At 38.1% G+C, this 24,568-nt stretch overlaps 1 protein-coding gene across 3 annotated transcripts in view; it reads right to left on the bottom strand.

Moving 5' to 3' along the window:
- LOC122060986 (calpain-type cysteine protease DEK1-like) overlaps nt 1–24,568 on the bottom strand; it is a 46,551-nt gene that overhangs the window by 19,299 nt on the left and 2,684 nt on the right. For 2 of the 3 annotated variants that reach the window (XM_042624125.1, XM_042624123.1), the window contains exons 2-17: nt 23,692–23,942; nt 17,248–17,430; nt 16,966–17,101; nt 16,535–16,665; nt 16,326–16,440; nt 15,202–16,219; nt 14,951–15,061; nt 10,362–10,420; nt 9,413–9,575; nt 5,666–5,939; nt 5,392–5,542; nt 5,177–5,288; nt 4,880–5,045; nt 4,698–4,768; nt 4,447–4,538; nt 119–281 (exon numbers count right to left, since the gene is read on the bottom strand). In XM_042624125.1, the coding sequence (XP_042480059.1) occupies nt 119–281; nt 4,447–4,538; nt 4,698–4,768; nt 4,880–5,045; nt 5,177–5,288; nt 5,392–5,542; nt 5,666–5,939; nt 9,413–9,575; nt 10,362–10,420; nt 14,951–15,061; nt 15,202–16,219; nt 16,326–16,440; nt 16,535–16,665; nt 16,966–17,101; nt 17,248–17,430; nt 23,692–23,942 (3,196 nt within the window). Of the gene's footprint in view, nt 1–118; nt 282–4,446; nt 4,539–4,697; nt 4,769–4,879; nt 5,046–5,176; nt 5,289–5,391; nt 5,543–5,665; nt 5,940–9,412; nt 9,576–10,361; nt 10,421–14,950; nt 15,062–15,201; nt 16,220–16,325; nt 16,441–16,534; nt 16,666–16,965; nt 17,102–17,247; nt 17,431–18,881; nt 19,095–23,691; nt 23,943–24,568 lie in introns of those variants that run through there. The other variant, XM_042624126.1, reaches the window with a different exon arrangement.

Genomic DNA, 24,568 nt, shown 5'->3' with positions numbered 1-24,568 from the left:
TAGAAAAATCAATGGCAACCAAGTCAAAATTGCAAGAATTAGACAAACATCAAAAACAAAACATTTGGTTGGAGATAAAGCCATCAGCCAATCAAGTCAGGGTTCTTATGGCACCAACCTTAAGCGTTGAGCAAGGACGAGAGACAGCAAACCCGAAGGCTACAACAAGTGTAATTGCTGATACAGCAGCACCAGCAAATGGTGGATAAATTTTCAAACTAGCGACAACACCCCAGCCCTCAGTAGCCAAAGCAATTCCATAAAGAACAAGGAAGGCGGCACTGCCAAAGAATGAATTTAGCAGATATTAGAGACCAAAACAGCAATATCAACAGGAACAACCATAAATAATGATGGCGATGAAAATGAAAATAACGATGAGAAGGAGCAGGAACAGTAGGAAAGAACAACTTCTTTTGGGTCTCATGGAGCTTCTATAGGAAATGGAACCCGCATAGGCATTAAAAAGGGGCAAAAGTCGTACGTCAGTTGGAAAGGTTTAGCCAAACCTTTTGTTTTTGTGTCATTTGTTTTGCCTTACATGTGATCATAAAGATGCTTTTATCTTCAAGTTTGAATATTTTATCTAATAGAACTCAGTCTAGTTGATTTATCATTATTTTTTATTTCTTTCAAGTTATTAACTTATGTCTATAGTAGTCAAGGCATCGGCTAGCAATGCCTTGTGGCTTGCGACATCACACCTTATGTTATTCCAGCGATGTTTTATGGTGCTATGGTGTGATGTCATTCCCCATACATATTCCATGTAGCAACCTTTTATCTGGTGTCAGGGAAGCTGTGGGTTAAAGACCTCAATGCTTCTTTTAATGTGGAAAGAGAACAGAGATTCTTAATGATGCTATGAATGAAGCAAACAGACTGGATCAGCTTGCAAGCAATGAGCCCATTAATGGAATGGAAGAGATCCCGATCTGACGGTTAGATAAGGGCCAAATCTGATCTCAGACCGAACAGTCCATCGGAGAAAAGTAACTACCAGATTTCAGAAATAAAATAGTTCTAATTAATTGAGATCAAAGGGTGACATTGAGAAAGAGTGTGTGGTCAATGGATGTTGAGGAGATAAAGTAGGGGTGCCATAGTTGTCAAGGCATTGCCTTGTGGGCCTGTGGCCTTGTAAAAGCATGCCTTATATTATCAGTCTTTTGATACTTCACAAGTTTACGTTGATTTTTTTATTTTTATTTTTTTTTAATAATAAAATGCTTATATTATATGCTATGCTTATTTTGTTATATGTGGGTTTTCTCATATCAGGTCATTTCTAGAAAATTTATATTACGTTGCATTGATATGGCTTCTCAGTTGCATATAATTTTAACTATATAAAATTATCGTCGATATCTTACATAAGCTACATGCCTAGAGTGCCTAGGCAGGAGCCTTGCTGCCTAGAAGCCCCTCCAATGCCTTGAGTTGCCTAGTTGATATCTTACATAAGCTACAAGCCTAGAGTGCCTAGGCAGGAGCCTTGCTGCCTAGACGCCCCTCCAATGCCTTGAGTTGCCTAGTCTCCTTGAAAACTGAGGAGAGTTAAGAGTTAATGAAAAAGGAGAGAGATTCACTTACCAAATTGAGAGGAGGGAGAAGAATGGAGCCACCTAAGCCTTTGCAAATAAAAATTAACCCATTAACCATGATTGTCGAAGGCGTTAGTTGCATCTATTTATAGAAAGACCATAGAAAATCTTCTAAATATCTTGGTTCCTCCACCACCACCACTAGAGATTGGACATATGTATAATAGTTTGAAAGCCTTGCACAACTAAACTAGTTTCCTAATCAGAAGAAACTCAACTACTAATAAAATATAGTATTTTAAAATTTAAAGACTCATTATAACTTTCCTAATAAGGACTTTAGCTGCCTCACATTGCTAGAACAGTTAAAATAGAATGACTGGCCATGGGACCCACAAATAAATATTAACTTCTGGTTTTATATTTCATCTCATTACAACAATACATTGCAAAGACTAAGGCCATTAATGCAACATGTTTGTCACAAGTTCAAAACTTAGAAACAACCTCTCCTGCAAAGAAGGAGGTAAGGCTACGTAAATTTGCCCTCCCAGACCCTGCAATAGTGGGAGCCTTGTGCACTAGGTGGCTCTTTTTATAAATAAAGATGGAAGGCACTTTCACCTCAACCAAAAGTTGGAAGGCAATTTCATCTCAACCAATAGTCTGGAACACCTTTCATCTCAAAAGATGCAGCTAGCTATAAATGGTATGGAAGAAAGACACTTGAATTAAATCATAGTTGTCGATCTTTAAAATAATATTGCATCCCAAACTAATGCGATTGAGAGGCCCAATACTATAAATAGGGTGCTATGGTCCCACAAATGGAAAATCTATAACTAACCCATGCAATCCAGGGTTTAAAAACAATGATGGGCCCACCAAAGGGAGATAAAACTCAATTCCAATGAAGTACTGGCAATCTAGTAATAAACCAGAATTTTCAAGGGGTTACTAGTAAATAAGAAAGCAACAGGACATGATGGGAATTATGATATTCAGCAGGAATTCAGCATAAAAAACGATATAAAACCCCAGTAGCAGCATCAATCTCCAACCGAAGGCAGCAGTAGATCATATTCTTCGATCAGCATCAATCGAAGAACAATCCCAAAAAACTTCGACCTCAACAATCTGAGGTCTCAGTGACAGCAATTGGCAGAAATCCATAAGAGCAAATTGAAGACCCGATGAACATAAGTAATAAGCATTAGCAGTAGCAGCAAACGAACCCAGTTAAGAAACCTCTTCTCTTTTTTTTCTTTTTTTCTTTTTTCTTTTTTTTTTTTTTCAACTTGCAGAGAGATTCCCTCTTCTCAGACTTGGTAGAAAAAAAAATTCTTCTTTGTTCTTCTTCATGGCTCTGATACCATGTAACAAAGCCTCAACCAGAACCTGTGAAGAAGAAGAAGCAAACAGAGAGAGAGACAGAGAATGGAGATGGAGATATGCTGAACCACGGGAGATTCAACCAGTTACTACAGTGGACAAACAACTTTTATTTATACGTCACAAAACTAGAAATAAGTAGAACTCCTACTAAGAGTACAAAAGGTATAATGCAATAATGAATTAAATATATTCTAACAAGGAAATTAAAACTAACAACTAAGGCTCACAACTACACCATGACAGTAGTCTTTACTCTTTACGGAATATATGGTATGTAACTTTAGTCACATTAAGATGGTTGAAGAATTGGTGAATATTGATGAGAAGGAGATTCCTTGAAGTGACTATTTTAGATATCTGGGCTCAACCATAAATAAAGAGGGTGATATAGAAGATGATGTTGTCTATAGGATTAAAATTGGATGACTGAAGACATGAAGTGAGGAGGAGCGTTTGGATTGCTGTGTAACCAGCATATTCCTCTAAAGCTTAGAAGAAAATTTTATGGTACTATCATTTGACAGGCTATGTTGTATGGTGCAGAATTTGGGCCGTTAAGAAGTGTCATACAAATAAACTAAATATAGTAGATATGAGGATATTGAGATGGGATAAAGTAAGGGATGACCATATTAGAGTTAGGTTGGGACTTGGGAGTAGTTTCAACTCAAGAAAAAATTTGACAAAGTCATTTGAGATGGCATGGCCATGTTCAACGGAGGCCTTGGGATGCCTCAATTCGGTGGAGTGATTTGATTCAAATTGATGAAACCAAAAGAGAAAGGGTCAGGCCAAAAATAACCATGGGAGAAGTGGTGAGGAAAGACATGTTTAGCTTAGCCTCAAACCATGTATGACTTTGAATAAAGCTGATCGGAGAGCAAGGATCCATGTGGCCAATCTCGCCAATGTTGTTGTTGTATCTGTTTCCCATTTTTCAGGGGTCAAAACTTGTCTTCTACATGGTTTTGACACCAATTACGAAGTCAAAACGATGCACAATATGAGTTGATCTGAGAAGTTGTGGCAAAAATGTTAATGGTGCATGAATCTGTTGTGGGGCTTCAGTTCGCCACATCAATAGTTTAGTCAGGGTCCAGCCCAGAAACAATAAACTTCAATCTTTAAGAACAAAAGGAATATTTTGGCACCAGTTTAAAATTTCTTCTCCATTTTCAAGATATGGATCCATTTAACTTCCAAGTGTAATCTTTCAGGAACCGTGTGTGTGATTGAGCTAGGTCTATTTTCTTCTCTCCTCCTTTCATCTTCTCTCACTGCATTCTATTCAATTTTCCCATAGTTTCATAAAAGATTCAGTTTACCCTGTGGCTGCGTCACATGACTCACATCAACAGTAACTAGAGTCCCACATTGTTCACAAAGAAAAATGTTTTAACATGGTAAACATGGTAAAAGGAAAAATAAGCAATCAAATAAATGTAAACCTTGAATCTCTGATAAACCATTCACAGGAAATTAAACAAAGGATGCTATCAAAACGGACCTGACATTTTTTGCACAATCTGCATGCGTGTCATAAACATAAACAGGCAACACTCTCGGAGAATAGACAACAATAGGAGGTGAAAGAAGAACCTGTTAAAGAGGGATTGTTCTATGTCATGAAAAGAAGATGAAGCCAAAACAAGATGAAATTACCCAAAACCCAGACAGCAACAAACAAGAACTCAATAACAAATAAAAGGTCTTCAATCAATTAAATCAAGTTAGCAATGAATGCAATATTTTACTCACAGTTAGTGCCCTTCCAGCTAGAAGAAACAGAAACAAGAAGTAACCAACTGATGCTCCAATAAATGGATTATCTGAAAATAAATTTCATTGCATATGAGACAATTCACAAGAAGGTGAGAATCTCAGAAGCACAGTTAACGATCTCAAAACTAATATACTCTGCTAACAGATTCTGCTGTTACCTTCCAATAATCCAACCAGAAAAGCAGCCAAAGCCAGAAGAAAAGCAAGAAAGCAAACTACAAACATCTGCATTCGCGTCAAATAGAAATTGTTCAAGGCCCAGTAGTGGACAACACCAATGGCTAGGACCATAAGCAGGAAAACTAGAAGGAATGAAACTCCAATCTGCAGCAACAATGAAAAAAGAACAAATCAGTACAACTCAAAAATTCCCATTTTCTATTTAATTTCACTTCTCTTTACTTGCAAACATATGAAGCCTGAGAGAAATCATAAGACAAAAGAGCAAAACCCACCGTCCATGGTTTGACTATAATTATGACAGCTGATATTGCACCAACTAAAAGAAGAAGACCAATGCCTACAAATACATATACACCTCGAGAAAGTTTCCAGTCATCATCTTTCCTGTGAGGAATTTGTGTGGCAGATTAACAAGTTAACTTGGTTCACATTACACCAAAATGTGTTCTTTGAAAGTTTAAATCAAGGTTGATGGACTTAAACTCACCACTTATAAAGACCAGAACAAAGGGAAAGCACTGCTGGGATGCAAACCAAGGGAAGTAAAGAAGCGAGAAAATCACCATTTGTTGGAACTCGATCATCCCGAGAATTCACCACCTCCAAATAAGATGCACCACAAAAAACCACAAGAACAACTACAGCAGAAGAAGCACCAAGATAGAATTACATGTTACCTCCGAGACAATGTTTGCGGCAATTCAAGAGAGTTTCATTATTCTAACTGAAAGGTTCCAATTGAGCAGGCTTGACCTACTTACCCGCAAATAAACCAACACCTATAGCAGAAGATAGAGAGAAACGATATGTCGTGAACCAGGATACAATTGGCAGCGCACCAGTAACTATCAAAGCAATTGCTGAAGCCATTGCCCAGCCAAGGTACACAGACGATGCATATGGCAAGGTGAAACTCTTCTGATCCCTGGTCCATCCCCTGTAGCCTAATTCATCTAAAGGTTTGGCTGATACTATAAAACCTAAAGATAACGCAGATCCAATGAACAACAAGACACAAGCAGCAAGAACAGTGACCTGAACAGAAATCGAGAACAAGGTGTAGAAACATTAGCCAAGGCAAACACAATCTTCCAATAAGACAAAAGGTGGAGAAATTGTCATTCAATAATAAATTTCATGAGCAGGAACATTCATCCTTGGCCAGCTAACAAACATATCTAAGATCAAGTAATTATTGCATTTTGTATGTATATTTACATCAGTAAGCAGAAAAGTAAGCATGGCATGGCCAAATTAAATTTTTTTGAGGAAACATTACTGCTAGAGCCTTATTACACAAACTAATAGGAAAACAGCCAATATTCTGTCAAGTGCAAACAGTACGTGCAAACAGTACATGCAAACATCTCTCTCTCTCTCTCTCTCTCTCTCTCTCAAGATGCTGATCCCCTAGTCATTAGATTCCTGGAAATTCTCAAAGAGAATATATAATAATATATAAACTCCCACACCTTCATACCATTGTTCTATTGTTACTCCTCTAAATTCCACAATTCCATAAAAATTGAAAGAAAAAAAAAATCTGTTGGACTGATTACCAAACCATCTATCAGTCCATAACTCTTACAACATTTCTGATGGGTTTCTAGAAGCCTAGTGAATAGGCTCAGAAACTCAATTTAAATCCAGGATTGCAGTGTAGAATTAACAGCTTTTATGCAGGTTGGCAAGCTGGCCGGAATCTCTCTCATAAGTGTGCAGCAACTTCATAAAGGCAGAAATAGAAGCCTTTTGGCAAGTTCAGAACTAAGAGAAATCTGACAACTTACAATCCTGGTAACTTATAATCAGAAGTTCAGATGCACCAATATACAGGTTGAAGGTCTGATTTATGGCCAATAATAATGTCATAAAAGATGAACCTGATCCAAGATCTAGATTTTCAAAGGAGTTCTATTGAGAGTAGAACTCTTGATTAGGGTATCCAGAATTCCAGATTAAGGGATCGATCTCAGGCCCTTAGGGGAATTAAAACAGTATTGAAGAATTGATAAAACAGCAATATCACCAAGCAACAACAATAGATCAGATACCAGATTTAAAAGGAGAGTTATATTCTAACCTGTAGATCCAAAACATGGTTAAACAATAGCCAGTAGCAATAACAGTAAGTTTTAGACCTTCAGAGTGCTGACAGAATAAGACTATGTTGAATAATTAACCAAATAAGATTTTGACAGATGAAATTAACAGAACATCATATGCTAATTCACAACTAAATGGAGTCAGCTATATGGATACGTGCAAAGACAAAAATATTAATAATATTATATAAAGAACAAAACACATCAATAAAAAACCCCTAAATGGGGTCGGCTACATAGATCCTTGCCCTCCAAAAGGCTCTATTTGAGGTCATACTTGAGACACTAAATTATGCATATCTTTCCGCACTACTATGGTCATTTTAAGTTTGCCCGTAGCTCTCTTAGATCCTTTAATCTGAATGAGATCAATCCTCCTTACCGGAGCATCCCAAGCATCCCAAGGCCTCCGTTGAACATGGCCATGCCTCCTCAAACGACATTCTCGGAGCTTATTATGTACTCTGTAACTGTCAAATCAACTCTAATCTGGTCATTCCTTACCTTATCCTTCCTTGTTTTGCAGCGCATCCATCTTAACATCCCCATCTCTTCTACACTAAGCTAATCTACACGACGCTTCTCAATTGCCCAACATTCCACCCCATACATCATATCCAGTCATACGACTGCCCTATAGAATTTTCCTTTAAGCTTAGAAAAAAAAAAAATACATCGATAACACAACACTCCGGACGCTCCTCCCCACTTCATCCATCCCACTTTTAATTCATTGTGAAACACCATCATCTATATCACCTTCTTTACTAAGGGTACACACTATTCCTCTGTCTTCATTCTACTTATCTTAAAAACCTCTTGATTTCAAGATTGATCTCCATAGGACTATAACTCCAACTTAGCATTAATCGCTGCTTGTCTCATCCACCAAAACAATATCATCAGAAAAAAACATGCACCACGGGACCTCATCTCATCTTAAATGTTCCAGGTTAAACCATCCAATGACAAGTGCAAATAAATAAGGACTTAAAGCTGATCCTTGATGTAACCATAGTTGTCATGGCATCGCCAAGGCGGCGATTTGGCATCCTGGCAGAAAAAGAAGTTCATGGCAGTGCTATGATTTACGTGACTCACAAATGGCGGTCGCCATTGGCTGATAGGCATCGCCATGGCACCGCCATGGACACCATGTCACGCCTGATTCACTAGGCGGTCGATTTTTTGTAAAATGTAGGATGATTTTGATAGGGCTATGTTGATTTTTGACGATTTGATGTTACTTAATGTTGGTTTTATATGTTATAGGGTATATATTGTAGGCTTGTAGCATGCTAAATAACTTTAGAGAATAGGGGAAATAAAAAAGTAGCATACTAAATAACTTTAGAAAATAGGGAAAATAAAAAATGACACATGGGCGATTTGACTGCCATGGTAACGCCATAATCGGCGATTCATCGCCAAATCAATTAGCCACCCCTCCACCGCCTTGGATCGATTTGACGCCGTGACAACTATGGATGTAACCCAACTGTAATTGAGAACTCACTAGCTTCATAGCTTAACCTCCTGCACTAATCCAATAAACTAGAGAACTAAAATAACAAAGAAACAAATTTAAAACTGTATGTAGCTGCTGGTTTTTAGCGAACCAAAAATAAAAATAAAACGCAAGCATGGATTGGTCCGAACCAAAAGAGCTTGGTCCAATGAAAGCACTTGGCTCGGTCAAGTCTGAGTTAACTCAGTTACAGCATAGAGTTAACAACTGGTCACTGAGTCAAGTGTTTCAAGAGTGCTTCAAGTTCTTTTTCTTCCTTTGATACTTTTTAGGAGTACCTATCAGGATGCAATTGAAACTGATCAGCATCAACTTCCTTTCCCCCCATTGAACTTCAGCCCTTCCCTAAATTTTCATCTCTAAAAGAGAAAATATGAGCAAGAGGCCATGCAAAATACAACTACTGCTCAATAACAGAGAAACAAAGGCATCTAGTCAGTTACGAAAACAAACTCTTAGTGTTTCATCAAGTTAGCGCAATTAGTTCAAATTCCATTTGTGTGTTCCCTGCACGCTCTCTACAACCTCAATTTAAAAAAAAAAATAATCCACTTAAATTCAATTCAGATTCAATTGTAGGATTCATTATTTTTTAACCCATAATTAAGCAAAAGACAAAAACAAAACACACACACACATGCAGACACCAACCCAGTTTCCCTAGCTTGTAGGATTCACCATGTTTAAGCCCCAATTCCGAGGTTTCGTATGAATGTCCTAAATAACATGCATTTGAATCAGACCCATGGTTATGAAGCAGATTAGAAATTGGAACAGGATACATGTTCATAATGTGTGCATCTGTTTGTGAGTTACTACTATAGATTGGATACACATATCGAAAAGGATAATAGGTGAAAAGCTGCAGACCAGACCTCTTTCATCCCAGGATTTTGATGGTTGCCTCCCTGACTGCCAATTTCAACTCGCGGAACACAAAACTGGTAGCCATTACGGATCCATATGGGAATGGCGATAGACAGGCATGCAACCATGAGAGGGATGGTCAAAGCCAAGCCAAGTAAAACTGATGATTTGCTGCAGAGGTAAATGCAGAAGCGTACACATCAGCAAGTGGAACAGAATGGATAAAGAAGCAGGTACTGGTATAAATTGAACAAGAGGTCTACAAACTCACACCACACGAGATAAGTCATGAATATGGGCGATGACAAGAACTAACTAGAGATCGTACTTTAAGCAAATGAAACACAAAAATCATGGAGATGCAATTATATTTTTCTTTTCCTTTCTGAAAATTATATCTCCAGTAACAGGTTAGTTGAAATATGAAAGAGATCCACAATAAGTCTGGAGCATTATTAAAGCAGCATTTACAAGCACCGCCCAAACCAATTATCAAAGGATATATGGCTATAAATAAATTTAATAAACTGCTATTTCAGAAATCATTTCCAAGAATTTAAAAAAAAAAAAAAATCAAATGAACTAGTATAAATGAATTAATCATCTATGTTGCTTGCATGTACTGATTATGAAATTAATTCAAATAATTTATTTCCATGCAAAAAGTCAAAGGTGGATACCATATGGGTATTTCTCAAGGAATTGATTTACTCAGATACATCATATCTATGAGACGGACAAAATACAGCACTCAACAGAAAAAACAACAATGATAGTGGGGTAACAAGGGAAAACCTACGAAGTTAAGACAGGATAATGAACACATGGATCATAACTTCATTCCAACTCAACTACTGCAACACGGCATGAGTCATTCTCTTCATAGGGCATGGGCATAAGTTTGATGAAATGCATCACAATCACAAAAAAATAAGGATTAAAGATGAAGAATTATACCTCAAGAAGGAAAGGAGCAAGCCAACGCCGGTACTCAACAACCAAGCAATGAAACCATACTGAAGATTTGCAGCAAATTAGAAACAATGTAGATAATTAAACAAAAATTATAAAATGAAAAGAACACTATGATGCATGAAAGTTAAAGCAGAGTAACAGAAACAGTAAGCCAAATGAAAATCCAAGTTAGATAGAAATGTAGCTACACAGGTTCTGCCAGACTGCACTGGAACAGTCAGCCCAAACATCCAAACTGTTCACTCATGGATCTACTCTTGCATGGAGAAGAAAAAAAATAATTATCGCAATGGGGAAGGTAAGACACAGACCCATAACCCCAAATATGATATTAGAAGAAATTGCTATCATATCACCAATCCAAAAACCTATTTGTTCTATACCTGTAACTCTTATATATGAATACTTTTTTATATTTCTTGCTTTTTGTATTACAATGTAGACTAAAAATACACCCTCTGGTCCTTTTTTAAGAACATAGGCCACACACACAAAGGCCCATTTGGGTAGGGCAAAGAAAATTAAATTTCTAACTGTAATGGTCAAGTAAATAAATTGTTTCTAGAAACAAAAGTTCAGACTTCAAATATAAAACATTAGAAGGGGTTGCAAACGATGTACATCATAAATGACAACATTTAGAAGTGTGGAAACCTCAATTGATGAGATTACACAGCAAACTAATAAAACATGTTCATAAATTAAAATAAGCAAAAAGATGTCACTGTTTTATCCCCTCAACGGTTATGCCCAAATGCATATCCATTAGTACAAGGTTGTGTTCATCTCTTGGAATTTTTTATGTAAAGATGAGGATAGACCAGAGATGCATAAAACAATACCTCTGCAGGATGCAAGCATCAGACTCTGTCTCAGTAGACAGTAATACATTTTTTTTATTTTTTTGGAACGAGACAGTAATACAATTTCAAGGTGCAAAATATATTAAAAACTATTGACTCCCCAAGAGACTGAAAATTGAAGACAGCTATACCAAGAAAATGTGTAGGATTACCTGTCCAACCACCAGGAGTCCTATTAAAAAAACCATGCAAAAGCTAAAAAGAAGAGAAATAGAACCAAGTCACTCGACTCAAAATCATCATTGACCAAAGTCAACTAGTGTCAACATTAAGTCTGATGCAGATTGGATGATATAGGATCTGCTCGTGGAGGGAAAGAACTAAAGAAGAGAGAGAGAGAGGAGACAAAAGGAAAGAGAAATCGAGGAGGAGAGAAGAGAGAGGAAAGAGACGAGAGATCACAAAATAAACCAATTTCTATTCCATAATTCTGAATCTTGGGTGAGGTATAGCCTCTTAAATGTATTTATAAAACAGAAAAAAGACATAACACAGAAGTCTAACTATCTAAGCTTCCTACCTGACCCAAACAATTATATAATAAAACAAGGGAGAGGTATAGGTATGCTAGCAGGTTACAATGGAATTAAGAATGCTAGCGGGATATTAGCCGTAGGATTTGTTCATACAAAATACAACCGTTGGATGGAGGTAACAAATCCAAACTCTCACTCCACCGCTGCTACACATTTTCTCTCCCCCTTTTTCTCTCCCCACCCCTGCAACTGTGCTGTGCCGCTGCTGCTCGAGATAGAGCAATCCTACCCTGGCCGTTGGTGCTGCCGGTCATGGCTGGAGTACGGCGCTGCCGCCGCCTAGACGGTCAACGTCCTCTGCTTCGGCATCGCTTTCTTGTCTTCGTACACCCCTAGTGGACTTGTTTCAATCTTTCAGCTAATGGACGTTAATGGTAGAACTTGCAGGTCTGCAACTACTCAAAGTGATGAAGAGATGGACCTTAGGCGAGGTCCATGGACTGATCAAGAAGACCTCATGCTCATCAATTACATTACTACCCATCGTAACACTAATTCACCTCTTCACCATCACCAACCATAGCTCGTTTATCATCACCTGGGTTTCCTCCTGACTGTTTTTTTCAGAACAGCCTAACAGGGATTGTTTGAAGAGATTCTAGAGCCAAAACCCATAAAAAAAGAAATGGGAATTTAAACTAACATATACTTTTCTTGGAGATTGGGGCCTTGATTTTAATTTGGAATTGAAATCTTCATCTCAGATTAACAGATTTTTGGAAAAGAAACGAGATTTAGTTGCAGCTTTTTGAGAAAACCCAAAAAAAAATATGATCAAGTGGGTTCTAAGGGAACTTTACCAAAACCCCATAAGTGATTCATGATAGATTTCCTTGTTTTTGTTAATGGGTAAAAGCAAGTATCTGTCTTTATTGAGTTTTGAGAAATTGTGAATCGAAACAGGTCTGAAGAGAACCGGAAAAGCTGCAGATTGACCAGGGTGTTGGCACCGCCGGTCATGGCTGGAGTGCGGTGTTGTCGCCGCCTGGACGGTCAACGTCCTCTACTTCGGCATTGCCTTCTTCTTCTTCTTTGGCGGTGTCTCCTCCCCATCAAGGGTTTGAAGGGTCAAAAATCCATTTCAAAAGAGAGATATTGCAATCAATGTTTGGGAATGTGGTAGAACACGTGTAGATCAAGCCTGCAAATCCATTGAACAATGGAGGTTTTACCACCGCCGACAAAGGGAGGGTGATGTAGCAGCGCTCCGATGGATCGACCCAAACCCCCTCCAAAACCCGGACCAAGACCCAGATCCAACTTGGGTTCCAAGTAACTAATTTAGTTTCAAGATTATTAGAATATTCTAGGATTTTATTTTATTTGAGAATATTTGTTTTCTTTTATTTTAGGTTGTTTTAGGGTAGCTATTAGGTAAGTAGAAATTTTCAATTTTAGTTTTATTGTGTTTCTATTTTACTAGACTTTAATTTAGGAAGCAATTAGGATTTTCTATTTCAGTCTTAAAAGATTTTATTTTGATTTAATATAAGTAAGGCATGTAACCAAGGAATTAAGGAATTGATTATTGAAAAAAGAATTAAGTTGTCAAGGTCCTGCGTGGCTGTCTTCTCCCCCCTTCCTCTTCTCCTTCCCTACGACCTCTCTATCCCCCCCTTCTTCCCCTTTCTCTACTTCTTCTTTTCTCTTCCATTTTTGGTTTGTATTTCCTTTCTCTGTTTCTGGGCGGTAGTTGCAGCCCACAAGTGGGGATCGATCTCTCTCATGTGAGATCTATTTGGGTCAAAACTCTGATCGAAGGAAGTCCTCCCCATAGTGATCTGAACCCGAGAATCTCTGGCCCTATTCTTGCTCCTACTGCAGGTTCGAACTCTGCAACTGTGCTGGATTTTATTACTGCCACCAGCTGCCAGCTGACCTGCAAGGACTAGAGCTCCTGTTGACTGCTATGTTGAAGTGTTTCCCAGTTGCAATCACAAGTCCTGGGTGCTGCGATTCTCCCTTCTAAGCCCCAGGTTGATTCCTACTGGTGTGAGAGAGCTCCATCAAAACTATCGAAGCTGCCTCTTTTCTTTTTCTGGTTTTGACATAGGTTGAAGAAGTCTGAGTTTGTTTTAATTCTCTTGAATTCTGATTTCCAGTTATGCCCTTCTCTTTGTCTTTAATTCTCTCATGTCCTAAATTCATATGATGTTTCCTAACTTAACCCCATCCAATAATTATTAATTCCCTTTAGGTCCCATCTCCCAAGCAGCTGAATAGTAATCTTATTATTCACAAATCTGCCCCTCTGTTATTACCTCTGTTTATTTACATTACTGCCACTGGCTTTGATTATTGGGTACTCCTATTGGCTGGGCCATTATGAGAACCGAATAAGGTTTTCTCAAACCCCGGTTCCCCATTAGAGGGAGTGGGAGTGGGAGTGGGAGCCAGACACGGAGACGGAGACGGAGATGGAGACAGATGCGGAGAAGTAGAAGAAGAGATACTGTAGAGCGCCAGTGGTGGGCAGGTTATGTTAGACAACAGTCATCTAACGGTCAAGATTGCTTATGTTTCAATCTAACGGTCTACATTCACTGGCATCCCTAATACCTTTGTAACCCGCTAGCATTCCTTCCTTTTTCCCATAAAACAAATAACAACTTACATAGATAAAGAACCCCTTCCATACATAGACTCTTTAGAAATAGTTCTAAGCTAACCCAAAACTAACCTAATCTCCTCCAAACAGTCCCACAAACAGGATAAACTTTATCTAACAAGATAAATTCCCTGACTAACATAGTTGTCAAGGCATCGCTTAATCATCCAAGCGTCTTGATCGCTTTGGCATGCCCCTGTTGGTTTCGCCTCACTTTTAGGCTCCCACCAAAGCCTTGGGTCACCTAGACGCCGTGACAACTATGCCATAATTAATAGCTAATGGGCCTCACTACTGATACTAACTTCAAATACTAATTTGTGTACCCCCTTAGGACATAAATTTTGAACTCATATTTCAGCCCATTACAAGTACAAACATATTTAAAACAAAATCCCATAACCACATACTATCAAAACAAGCTCAAAATAAAAGGTCAAAGCACATCCAATGGTGACGATCACGCTCCTACATTAAAGGCAAGCCAATTGTGATGTGATCAACCTCATTATGTGTCTACCCAAAATGTAGAGCAATAAAATGCTATAGATACGAGGCATGTACCTTGCGGGGTCTGGATGTCATAGTCATGTCTTCAGATTGAAGTGACTGAAGGAATGCCATAATTGAACACACAACAAAGGATAAAAGCAGCACTGCAATGCCAAATTCAAACTGCAAAAGTGCAAATGCAATGTTCATTATAAATCTGTATCAGAAAATGTATATTACCCCAAACTATGGAACATTATAAATTTATAATGCTGACTTATGCTCCATAACTGACATTTCAAAACATATTCATAATTTCTCACCTGTTGATGAGTAGCATTGATCAATTTGATTGTCTTCGGACGAAAAATGGCCACAATGACAATTTCAATACTGAAGATAATGCTGAACAGTAGCCACGCTCGCTCTGGTGTACACACTATTTGCCGCAAAACCATTCTGGAAATTTCAAGCCATCTTCTTTCTAGTCCTTGATGCCTTAGTTCTTCTGAGGATGAAATTTGATTGGGCCTGACATCATCCAAGCTGTTCGAATCGACTACTACATCAGTATTGTCTCGGTTATCTCTATCTGCATCTAAGCTACCACGCTGCAATAATGCCAGAATAGTTGGATCCAAGCCCTTCTCTTTCAGCATCACAGCAAAATTTGGATCCAAACCTTTATCCTGCAGTAGACTAGCTAACTCCCAATCACCATGTCTAGCCCTTCCTTTCAGCATAAATGTAAACCTCGGATCATTAAGACTTTCCTGGAAGGCAAGAGCTAAATTCGAGTCCAACAGTAGCTGATTTGCTGAAGTTGACGTACTGGACTCACAGCCCAGGCTTTCCAGACCGCCACTAGAACCAACCAGAAAAGAGCTGTTGTGATCAAAATGTTTATCAAAAAAGGTTGCTCCGGCTTGAGATTCCTGAACAACTGAACGACAGGAACTGCTACGCAATGCTAAACTAGGCCTCCCACTATCAATGCTTTTATCACTATTAATTCCTTCATGGGAACTAGCAGTGGCACCTAGAACAACATTATTCCAGCTACTAGATTCGCCCATTGCACTTCTACTAGTAGCACCAATACCACCAAGCGGACCTGCATCGACACTACTACTACGCTTTGCACTTGAGCCACAACCTTCAGAAGAGCTAGATGAACTGTTTTGCCCTTTTCGACGGAATCCCTCTCTCAGGCGAATTACTGTGCTCTGTAAGGCATCTCTCCTTGCAGCTAATGGGTTCACAGCCGACAGATGACGAGTAACAACAGCACCCAGCAGTATACATGCTACAACTGAATAACTAATACAATGCCCCAAATACCTGAAGGGGAAAATTAGAGAAATTGTGACCACACAAAAGCATTAAACTACACACAAGTGCTATTAAGTAAAACAGAAACTTTCTAGTATGAAGCTCTAGAACAAACCAATAATGCACTCCAAAGCAAATGAGGAAAACCCGAGAAGCTCCGGCGACAAACAGTGCGGTCACATGACTCTTGAGAAGCTCAAAGCCAAACAAGCAAGCCCCCATGTTCAAGTCTAACAAAGGATAAATTGAAACCGTCAAAATACACATCATCACTTAAAATATGGCAACACATATACATGAAAACAACTGCAAAAAAAAACATACCAAGAACAACTACAGCAGCTGAAGTAATTGCCCCCAACCAATGTGCCTCCTTCGCTGTCAAACCATACAAGATGGAGTAGACAAGTAGTACAACCAGTGACCCAAGATAGAGAATCCCAAGATGTGAAGCCCTACAAAGACAATCTCAAATCAGAAAGCGGGAAGTAATGAACTGGGGGGAAAATTGGATTAACTTTTATGGAGTCATAATGACTAAAACATGTTAGAAAAGTACATTACGCCTCAACAGGTGGAAAACTATTCAATTCAAACTATACTAATCAGTTATATTTTTGAGAAAAGTATAAATAACAGTATAACACTAACTAAACATAAACCTGATACAAATTCTCTAAAAAAGTGCCAGTAGAGGCAATAGCATTTCATGCAATTGATAACACAATAAACATCTAAAGGAACAGAATACCTACCCACTGGATTTTTGGGTATATAACTCATTAGGATCTGGTGGTTCAGGTAAGCAAGCAACAGGACCCACTTCAATACAGTCAGAATAAGCAAATTTGTAAGACCTTCTCACATATTCATCCACATCTAAACCAGTTCCTGCACAAGACATTTGAAAAGAATAGATAAGCCAGTGGTTGTTTGATCACTTCAAATGTATAAATTTTCCCTTGAGAAAGAATTGTGGCATGCAAGCCCTTGATAAACATATTAATCAAATACTAATCAGAATTTATAGTGATTACCATTGAAGACCATTCTGCATATAAAAAGCATGTTGATTGCTAAGGATATTGCTGATACACCAAAGAAGAAGCCAGATGGTGAATATCGCTCAGATGCACTCGCACCAGCCGTGACATACACAGCACAAAGTTCGTATGCACAGAGGATGGCAACAGCCAGTAGAAGAAGAATTGTAACTGCCCCTGTGAAAGGAAAACATAGTAGTTGATGTTCAATGGGAAGATAAACAGCTTTCAGTCCCCAAAAGGAAGCTAAACAAAATGTTTTTGAGAAATAGTAATACAGAAGGTCAGGCTAAGGCTCATAACAAAAATAGATAGTAAATAATTTACTGCTAAATAAAATTTAAAATTAAGAGAAAAAAATCAGAATGAAATTCAACACCATTAACTAAGAACTTAACAAGCTAACTAGGAAACAGAAAAAATAAATGAAAGAGAACGACATAAGGTGAACAAAGGCCAACAAGTATAGAACCCAAGCCAAAGCTATAAATTCTCCCTGCTCCCAAGGTTTTATTCCTGGTCGTAAGGAAAAGTCGATGGCAGACCCCCTATGTGTCTCTTTGTTTCTTCTATATCTTTGACTCTTTTGGTTTTGTATTTTGTTCATCTCTTTTACCTTTCCTGAACTTTCAGGGTTCTCTGTGTTTACACATGTTCCTTCACTTCACTGATTTCCATGGTCACTCTGTTAGTCAACTCAACCAAGCCTTGCCTCAAGTATTTAGCTTCAGCTACTCAAATCCTATCCCTTGATTTCAATCTATCTAATGCCATGTCTTCTATTAGAACATAGGTCATCAGCCCTTCTCTCATTATATTGACCTATGTTCTTTCTAGTCTTCCCTCTGCCCTTTTTGAGACTTCATTGCTCTCATTGGCACAGTTTTGGCCTTTTGGGTCTTTGATATCAAACCATTTCAGTTTACTCTCCCATATTGTTACCTGATTGATGCCACTTGACTACAGAAAATGCTTTCTTTTCTAATTTTATCCTTTTCGGTCTTGCAACTCATCAGCCTCTACATCCGCATTTCAGCTTGACTCATTCTTTGAACTTGTTTCTTGATTTCTCAAAATTATGATCCAAAAATTATTGCTAATTTGCGGTCTTCCATAGATCATTCAATTAATTTTCATCGTTTCTTACTAGTCAGCATTCCTTCCTCATTGTAAATTTGTGTATCTTGACTCAAATTAAACCCCTTTTCTGATTTCCACTATTGCACTTCTCCACAGATCCTAATATGACATCTTGTCTCATAACATACCAGTATACCACATATAAGCTCAAATGTCATATTATTCTTCATAGAAATCACTTTATATTTTCATAATCCTATCCGTTTTATTGACTGTATCTATCATTTCATTCTGCAAACTAAAATCTTGTAGCCAGTTTTATTTCCAACCCCCAGTCAGCTCACTATCCAAAGAGCAGCGAACTGTGAACTGGTCAAGAGAATTACATAGGAAAATACTTAATTGGAATGCATATAAGATGAAGAATGAATTAAGTAACAATGTTTCAGTTGTGATATCAATTCAAACCTGTTCCTTGAGCAATGCATAAAAATTAATTCCATGTAAGTGGGAAGAACTTATGACATCAACAGTTGACAGGATAATACCTTCGTCATTGAAGCATAATAAACGCAAGCACCTACTTCTTCTTTCGTACAACTGTGTTTACATTTTAAAGTGACTTGCATTTACTTGTGCTGGGGTATAGGCAGACATATTGTTGCGAGGATATAGTCATTGGAAATCAAGGCGTGCTCTCCAAGTGCCAACCAACTTTTGTAAAATAGGGCAATGGAAATTACACCCTTCAGAACAAGATTGAGAACTCGGAGACTAGTGCGAATTCAATACCTCATTCAGAACAAAATGGAGAACATCTACACAGATTCTTCGCTCAGCCACACCATATCAATGGCCTCTAAACCAGACCCCGATGGAAAAGATGCAACTCCTGCATCCGATGCACTATTCACATTAAGCCATTGCTCCAAGCATATCAAAGCGACTCTTTCCCAAGCAGTTTCACTCAATTGGTTGGACAATTCGGGAACTCTAATTGTCAAATCTGCATGAAGTAGACTGTGAATCTCAAAATTCTACCTTCAGGTACAAAAATTTTGAAAGAGGGGAAAGGGAAGAAAGGAGAGAAGCAAACATTAAAAGATTTATATCATCATTGCATACCGCGTAGAAGAGTTCTGTCCACAGGTTTAAAATCTGCAAGAGCTTCGAAGCACCAAAGCCATGCAAGCTTAGAAGAAGAAGACGATGAGGCCATGGAAGGATATTGAATGGTAGTTTTAAAAACCCTCGTTCATGACCTCTTTCACGTTAACACCCTCCTTCAATTTCTGACAATAGTCGATAAAATAGTAAGTTCAGAAACGGCAATGACTCGCCGGCTGTCGTTGAAATGTACTGTGAACGGGGACGTAGAAGAGCAAAGGGGCAGAAGCTAGGATCTGAGATTGAACTCCATGCAGATTTGACAATTAGAGTTCCCGAATTGTCCAACCAATTGAATGAAACTGCTCGGGAAAGAGTCACTTTGATATGCTTGGAGCAATGGCTTAGTGTGAATAGTCCATCGGATGCAGGTGTTGCATCTTTGACATCGGGGTCTGGTTTAGAGGCCATTGATGCTGTGGCCGAGCGAAGAAGCTGTGTAGAGGTTCTCCATTTTGTTCTGAACAAGGTATTGAATTCGCACTGGTCTCCAAGTTCTCAATCTTGTTCTGAAGGGTGTAAATTCCATTGCCCTATTTTACAAAAGTTGGTTGGAAACAATTTAAATTTGTTCTTTTTAATTGCTTGACGTTATGAATGTCGGACAAAGCCAAAGCTTATTTCCACTTAAATAAGCCCACTTTTGCTGATTTATCTATATCAGTCTGTTCACTTTTTTTTACTTTTTCTTGTTGAATATTCAAAGTGATGCAGTAACCAAAAACAGTCTGCCAGGGCTCAAAGTAGATACAGAAAGATAGTTTTTAATAACATTTAACCAATCTGTGAAGTAGCTCTTGAAGACCTAACTTCTCCAACCTTTGGTTGCTTGTCCAGCCACAAGAAACTTCACCATCCAAGGCATCTAATGAAACAAGATGTTCATCAGAGAAAAAAAAAACAACCCAACAATCAAAACAAAAAGTTGAGAGTTGAGACTGAACTCTGAAGAAACAACTAAGTTTCCAAGGAGAGTTAAACTCATGACCTCTTTTAATTTTGAGGTGTTGGTCTTTGCCAACTAAGCAACCCCCTTTGGGGGGTAACAACTAAGGTTAATTAGGACAGTTGTGTCAACCATGCATTTCATAACAACAAGAAATAATTCCCTGCATCTGAAAGTCAGTTCCTCAAACTCTCCATCCATACGCAAATAATGTCTAGGCTTAGATATATAGTCAAAATTCTAATCCAGGAGCATCTCCAACCCAAAGCATTGGTGTTTCCTTCAATGGTAGTCCCTTCAATTCAGGGACCAGAAATAAAAAAACATGGAAAGATGAATTAAAGCCTGGGAACTAGCTTAGTGTGTTCCAAGAAGCATAGAATAATATTATTCGTCAATAGGGCCAACTTCCATTTTCTGGACGTTAATTCTTGGAAGCTAAAATTTTCCTTTGAGGACATTGAGTTACATCTCTAAAAAGTCCAAGATCTTGCAAATCCGAATTGTTTAGGGAGGGTTATGCTAATTTACTAATGCAGTCTGAAATCCAGGTTATGGATACTCAGATAAAAGCAGGCCCAATGATCAAACCTGTGATCTGTGATCAGATCTGAGATAAAGGAAGCAACTGCATTGTTAATGGAAGAAATCAGATCAATGGAAAGAGAGGGAAAAGAGATGAGATAGATTTTCTTGGGAAGCAGAAGAGAGAAAACATGTGGAAGAACAGAGGAGAAGAGAACAAATGAGAAGAGAAAAAATTGGTTTTGGATACCAATCCCATATGCACAGCTCAACAGCACCAAAACTCTGAAAAAAAAATCACATTTTTTACTTAAATCATCTCTAATTGATGGGGTGTATCACATATATAAAACCTTCTAAAATTCCTAAAAGGACTCTTAATCACTCTCTTATGCTAACTTAAAGAAAACAGACTTATAACAGAACTCTCACTAACTATTAAGTATCCCAATATAACTTAAACACTTAATTTAACCAATAATCCTGTGTACTATCTTTACCGCCACTTTATGGACTTATAAATTAGGCCCAAAATAAAGTCCTATGAGGCCAATTGGAGAACCTTATCTGCATCATTAACACTGCCATGGATACCATCGTTTTTAAGACTAGAGTTTGTTTACCCAATAGAAAACTGCTCTTTTATTTACAGATAATGGGCAGAGTAACAATTTTATCCCTAATTTTGTAGTGGAGATGATATCAAAGATCAACAAGATCATAATTGAGTCTAAGACTCTATGGATGATTTCTTCATCGAATTCTCAATATTGTGGCGCTTGTGGTGAGGTATTTGAATCTTCCAAACACTTAAAATTTTATCCCACCTCAATTCTATTGTTACTAAAGTTACACATTATATATCCATTTTTTGTTCTACCCATCTTAAAACCTTTTATTTCCAATGTTGATATCCATAAATCCAACTTTGCATTTATCCAAGCATTAGTTCCATCCACCAAAACAATATCATCTGCAAAAAGCATACACCAAGGGAGTTGATCATGAATGTCTTAGTCAACCCACCCTAATTAGTGCAAAAAAATGGGTTTAGAGCTAAACATTGTTGTAATCCAACCATTGTTGAGAATTCACTACCTTGTCCCCTCACAGTTCTTATTGTGGTCACTACATCCTAATACATATCTTTGATTACGTCCACATTACTAGAAGCATTTTTCTTCTCTAAAACCTGCCAGATTAACTCCCTAGGATCTCTATCATAGGCTTTTTTCTAAATCAATATGCAGATCTTTCCTCTATGCGTGAATGTTTTCCTTGCAATGGTTTGGTTTATTGCATTAGTTAATTGAGAATAGATTGTAGCGCCGTTCTTCTTCAATCAGTTGCCACTATTTAAGACTATAATTCAGTGTCGCTCATTTCTTGGCACTCGGTTGAAGTTCCTTCTGTTTTCACAAAAATTTATAGATATGTTCATCACTGTTCTTGGGTTGTTATTGTGAATTCAATGCCATTACAAGCCATACAACAAAATTCTTTTGAACTTCTCATGGCTTATCTTCGATCAATTCGTTTTAGAGAAGCTTTTTGGGAAAGAATCTGCTTCTCTTAGTTATATATTCTAAACTTCTCATTTTCCATATCAGAAGAACCCTTGTATTTGACTGGTTGCATTAATGCAGTTGAAGACATCCCAATTATATACTAAAGGAACTCCCTTTCTTTAATGCGGTTGAAGACATTTTTCGGGTCTATCAATTCCTAGAATATCAAAATATTGGGTTTCACTTGTCTAGGAAATCAAATCCTCTGCACCATAATTGTCAGCCTTGTTGGTCTGTGGTGTATGTGTAACACCCGTGCATTGCAAGGGGTAACATTACTTCACTACTAAATAACCATTAAATTTGCGACTTTATTCTAGACTGAGTACCCTTGAAAACCTTGAAAAATTGGGTTCTGAGTAGCAAATGCCCACTAGGATTTTCAGCTTAGTTAACCTAGGCCCTGTTAAATGCTGCCTAGGCAACAATTTTAAATTGATTTGAAAATACAAGGCCTCATTAATAAAATTTGGTCATATTTGTTGATGTAGAGAATCAATTAGTCTTGTATGCCTTGCCAGTAGTTTGTCAAAATATTTGTTTTTTTTTTCTTTTGGGGACTTGGGATGGGTGGGAGGAGGACAAAATAAGTAATTGTGAACCTCCACATCCCTTTGAGGAAAAAATATTGTGGTCACATGTGTGGTAACAAATGCATTTTTAATCATGATTCCCATACTGCTACATGGAAGAGTGATGTAGCAAATCCTACCATTGGATATCTAGGAAATGGTTTGGATAAATCACATGTCAAATTTCAGCCTCAAATTCAATCATTTCCCTTTCCATGGAATGGCATACCCGTTCATGGATGTCCATGCACCCCCTCATAGTCCCATGCACCCTCTTTCTAGTCAGTAGTCCTTAATTTTAATGGTTTGTTCTGCAATGTGTATAACTTTGATTGGACTGAAACCTGACATGTGAATGAGGGACCATCATGTGATCTTTTCATCCACACAATTTCAGCCCCATCTGAATAGACACATGGTGGAAATGATGCACAGTTACAAAATTCAAATGTCACCAACATGGTGATGACAAGTTAAACCTTCCCTAAAAATCAAAAAGATTCTTTTATTAAGTGTTTTGGACAAGCCTGGAAGCATTTATGGCATTATCTTAACCAAAGAACGTGAAGATGGTACATACTTGAACTTTGCCATTGTGTTCTCCACCAAAGCATAATGGCATAAAAGGCCAATAGAAGAGCAGTACCAGCCATTATCACGGCCAGCCCAATAATATTCCGACCCAATAGAGCAATCAACCAACTCCCCCAAATGACAAGCACCACAATTGGAGAAAGAACAACCAACCATGCAGACAGATACAAAAAGCCACAAATTACACCCAACTGAGGTCCTTTTATAATGCCTGGCCATTTTCTGGCAAAGATCCAGCTGATAATGCAGGGAGAAAATGAAAACAATGTATTAGTAACATGAAGAAGCATCCAACCCCAATGTAGGCTATACAAAGATAAAATGGAAAGAAAATAAACCAGATAAATTAAGTACCGAAAAAGCGAAACATAGAAGGCCCCCAGTTATCAGGTAAAAAAGAAAAGAAAACAATTCCAATGGAAGGGCAGACCCCTAAAAAAAATTGACAGGAACAAACACATCACGTCGAATTTCTAAAACAACTTATAGTATGATTAATTGCAACAATTTAACTACTTCTGGCACGTGTAGTGATGTTTTCTTATTTTTCTGCAGGCAATAAAAGGATAGAAATAACTGATAAGGCCATTACCCAGTGCTGTTCCCACTTCCCACCCATGCAGAGTCGTGGGAGGGGTAAATTTGGGGACAGTCCTAACCTTTGGAATTCATGCACAAAGTGGTCGTTCGCAGGACTCAAACCCAGGCCTTTTCCCAGGCAGCCTGAACCTTTTATCATTGCTCCAAGCAATGGCCCCCTACTATAATAGAAATAACTGACATACCATTAAATACCAGAGCCCAGAGGCCATAACTGATGCCAGTTCAGAAACATCGAACGAATCAAAATCAATGCAGAGATG

Source organism: Macadamia integrifolia, chromosome 14, assembly GCF_013358625.1.
Source record: "Macadamia integrifolia cultivar HAES 741 chromosome 14, SCU_Mint_v3, whole genome shotgun sequence".
Classification (NCBI taxonomy): Eukaryota; Viridiplantae; Streptophyta; class Magnoliopsida; order Proteales; family Proteaceae; genus Macadamia; species Macadamia integrifolia.
Note: the sequence above shows the minus strand (reverse complement) of the source record. Positions and strands in the feature narration are given on the sequence as shown.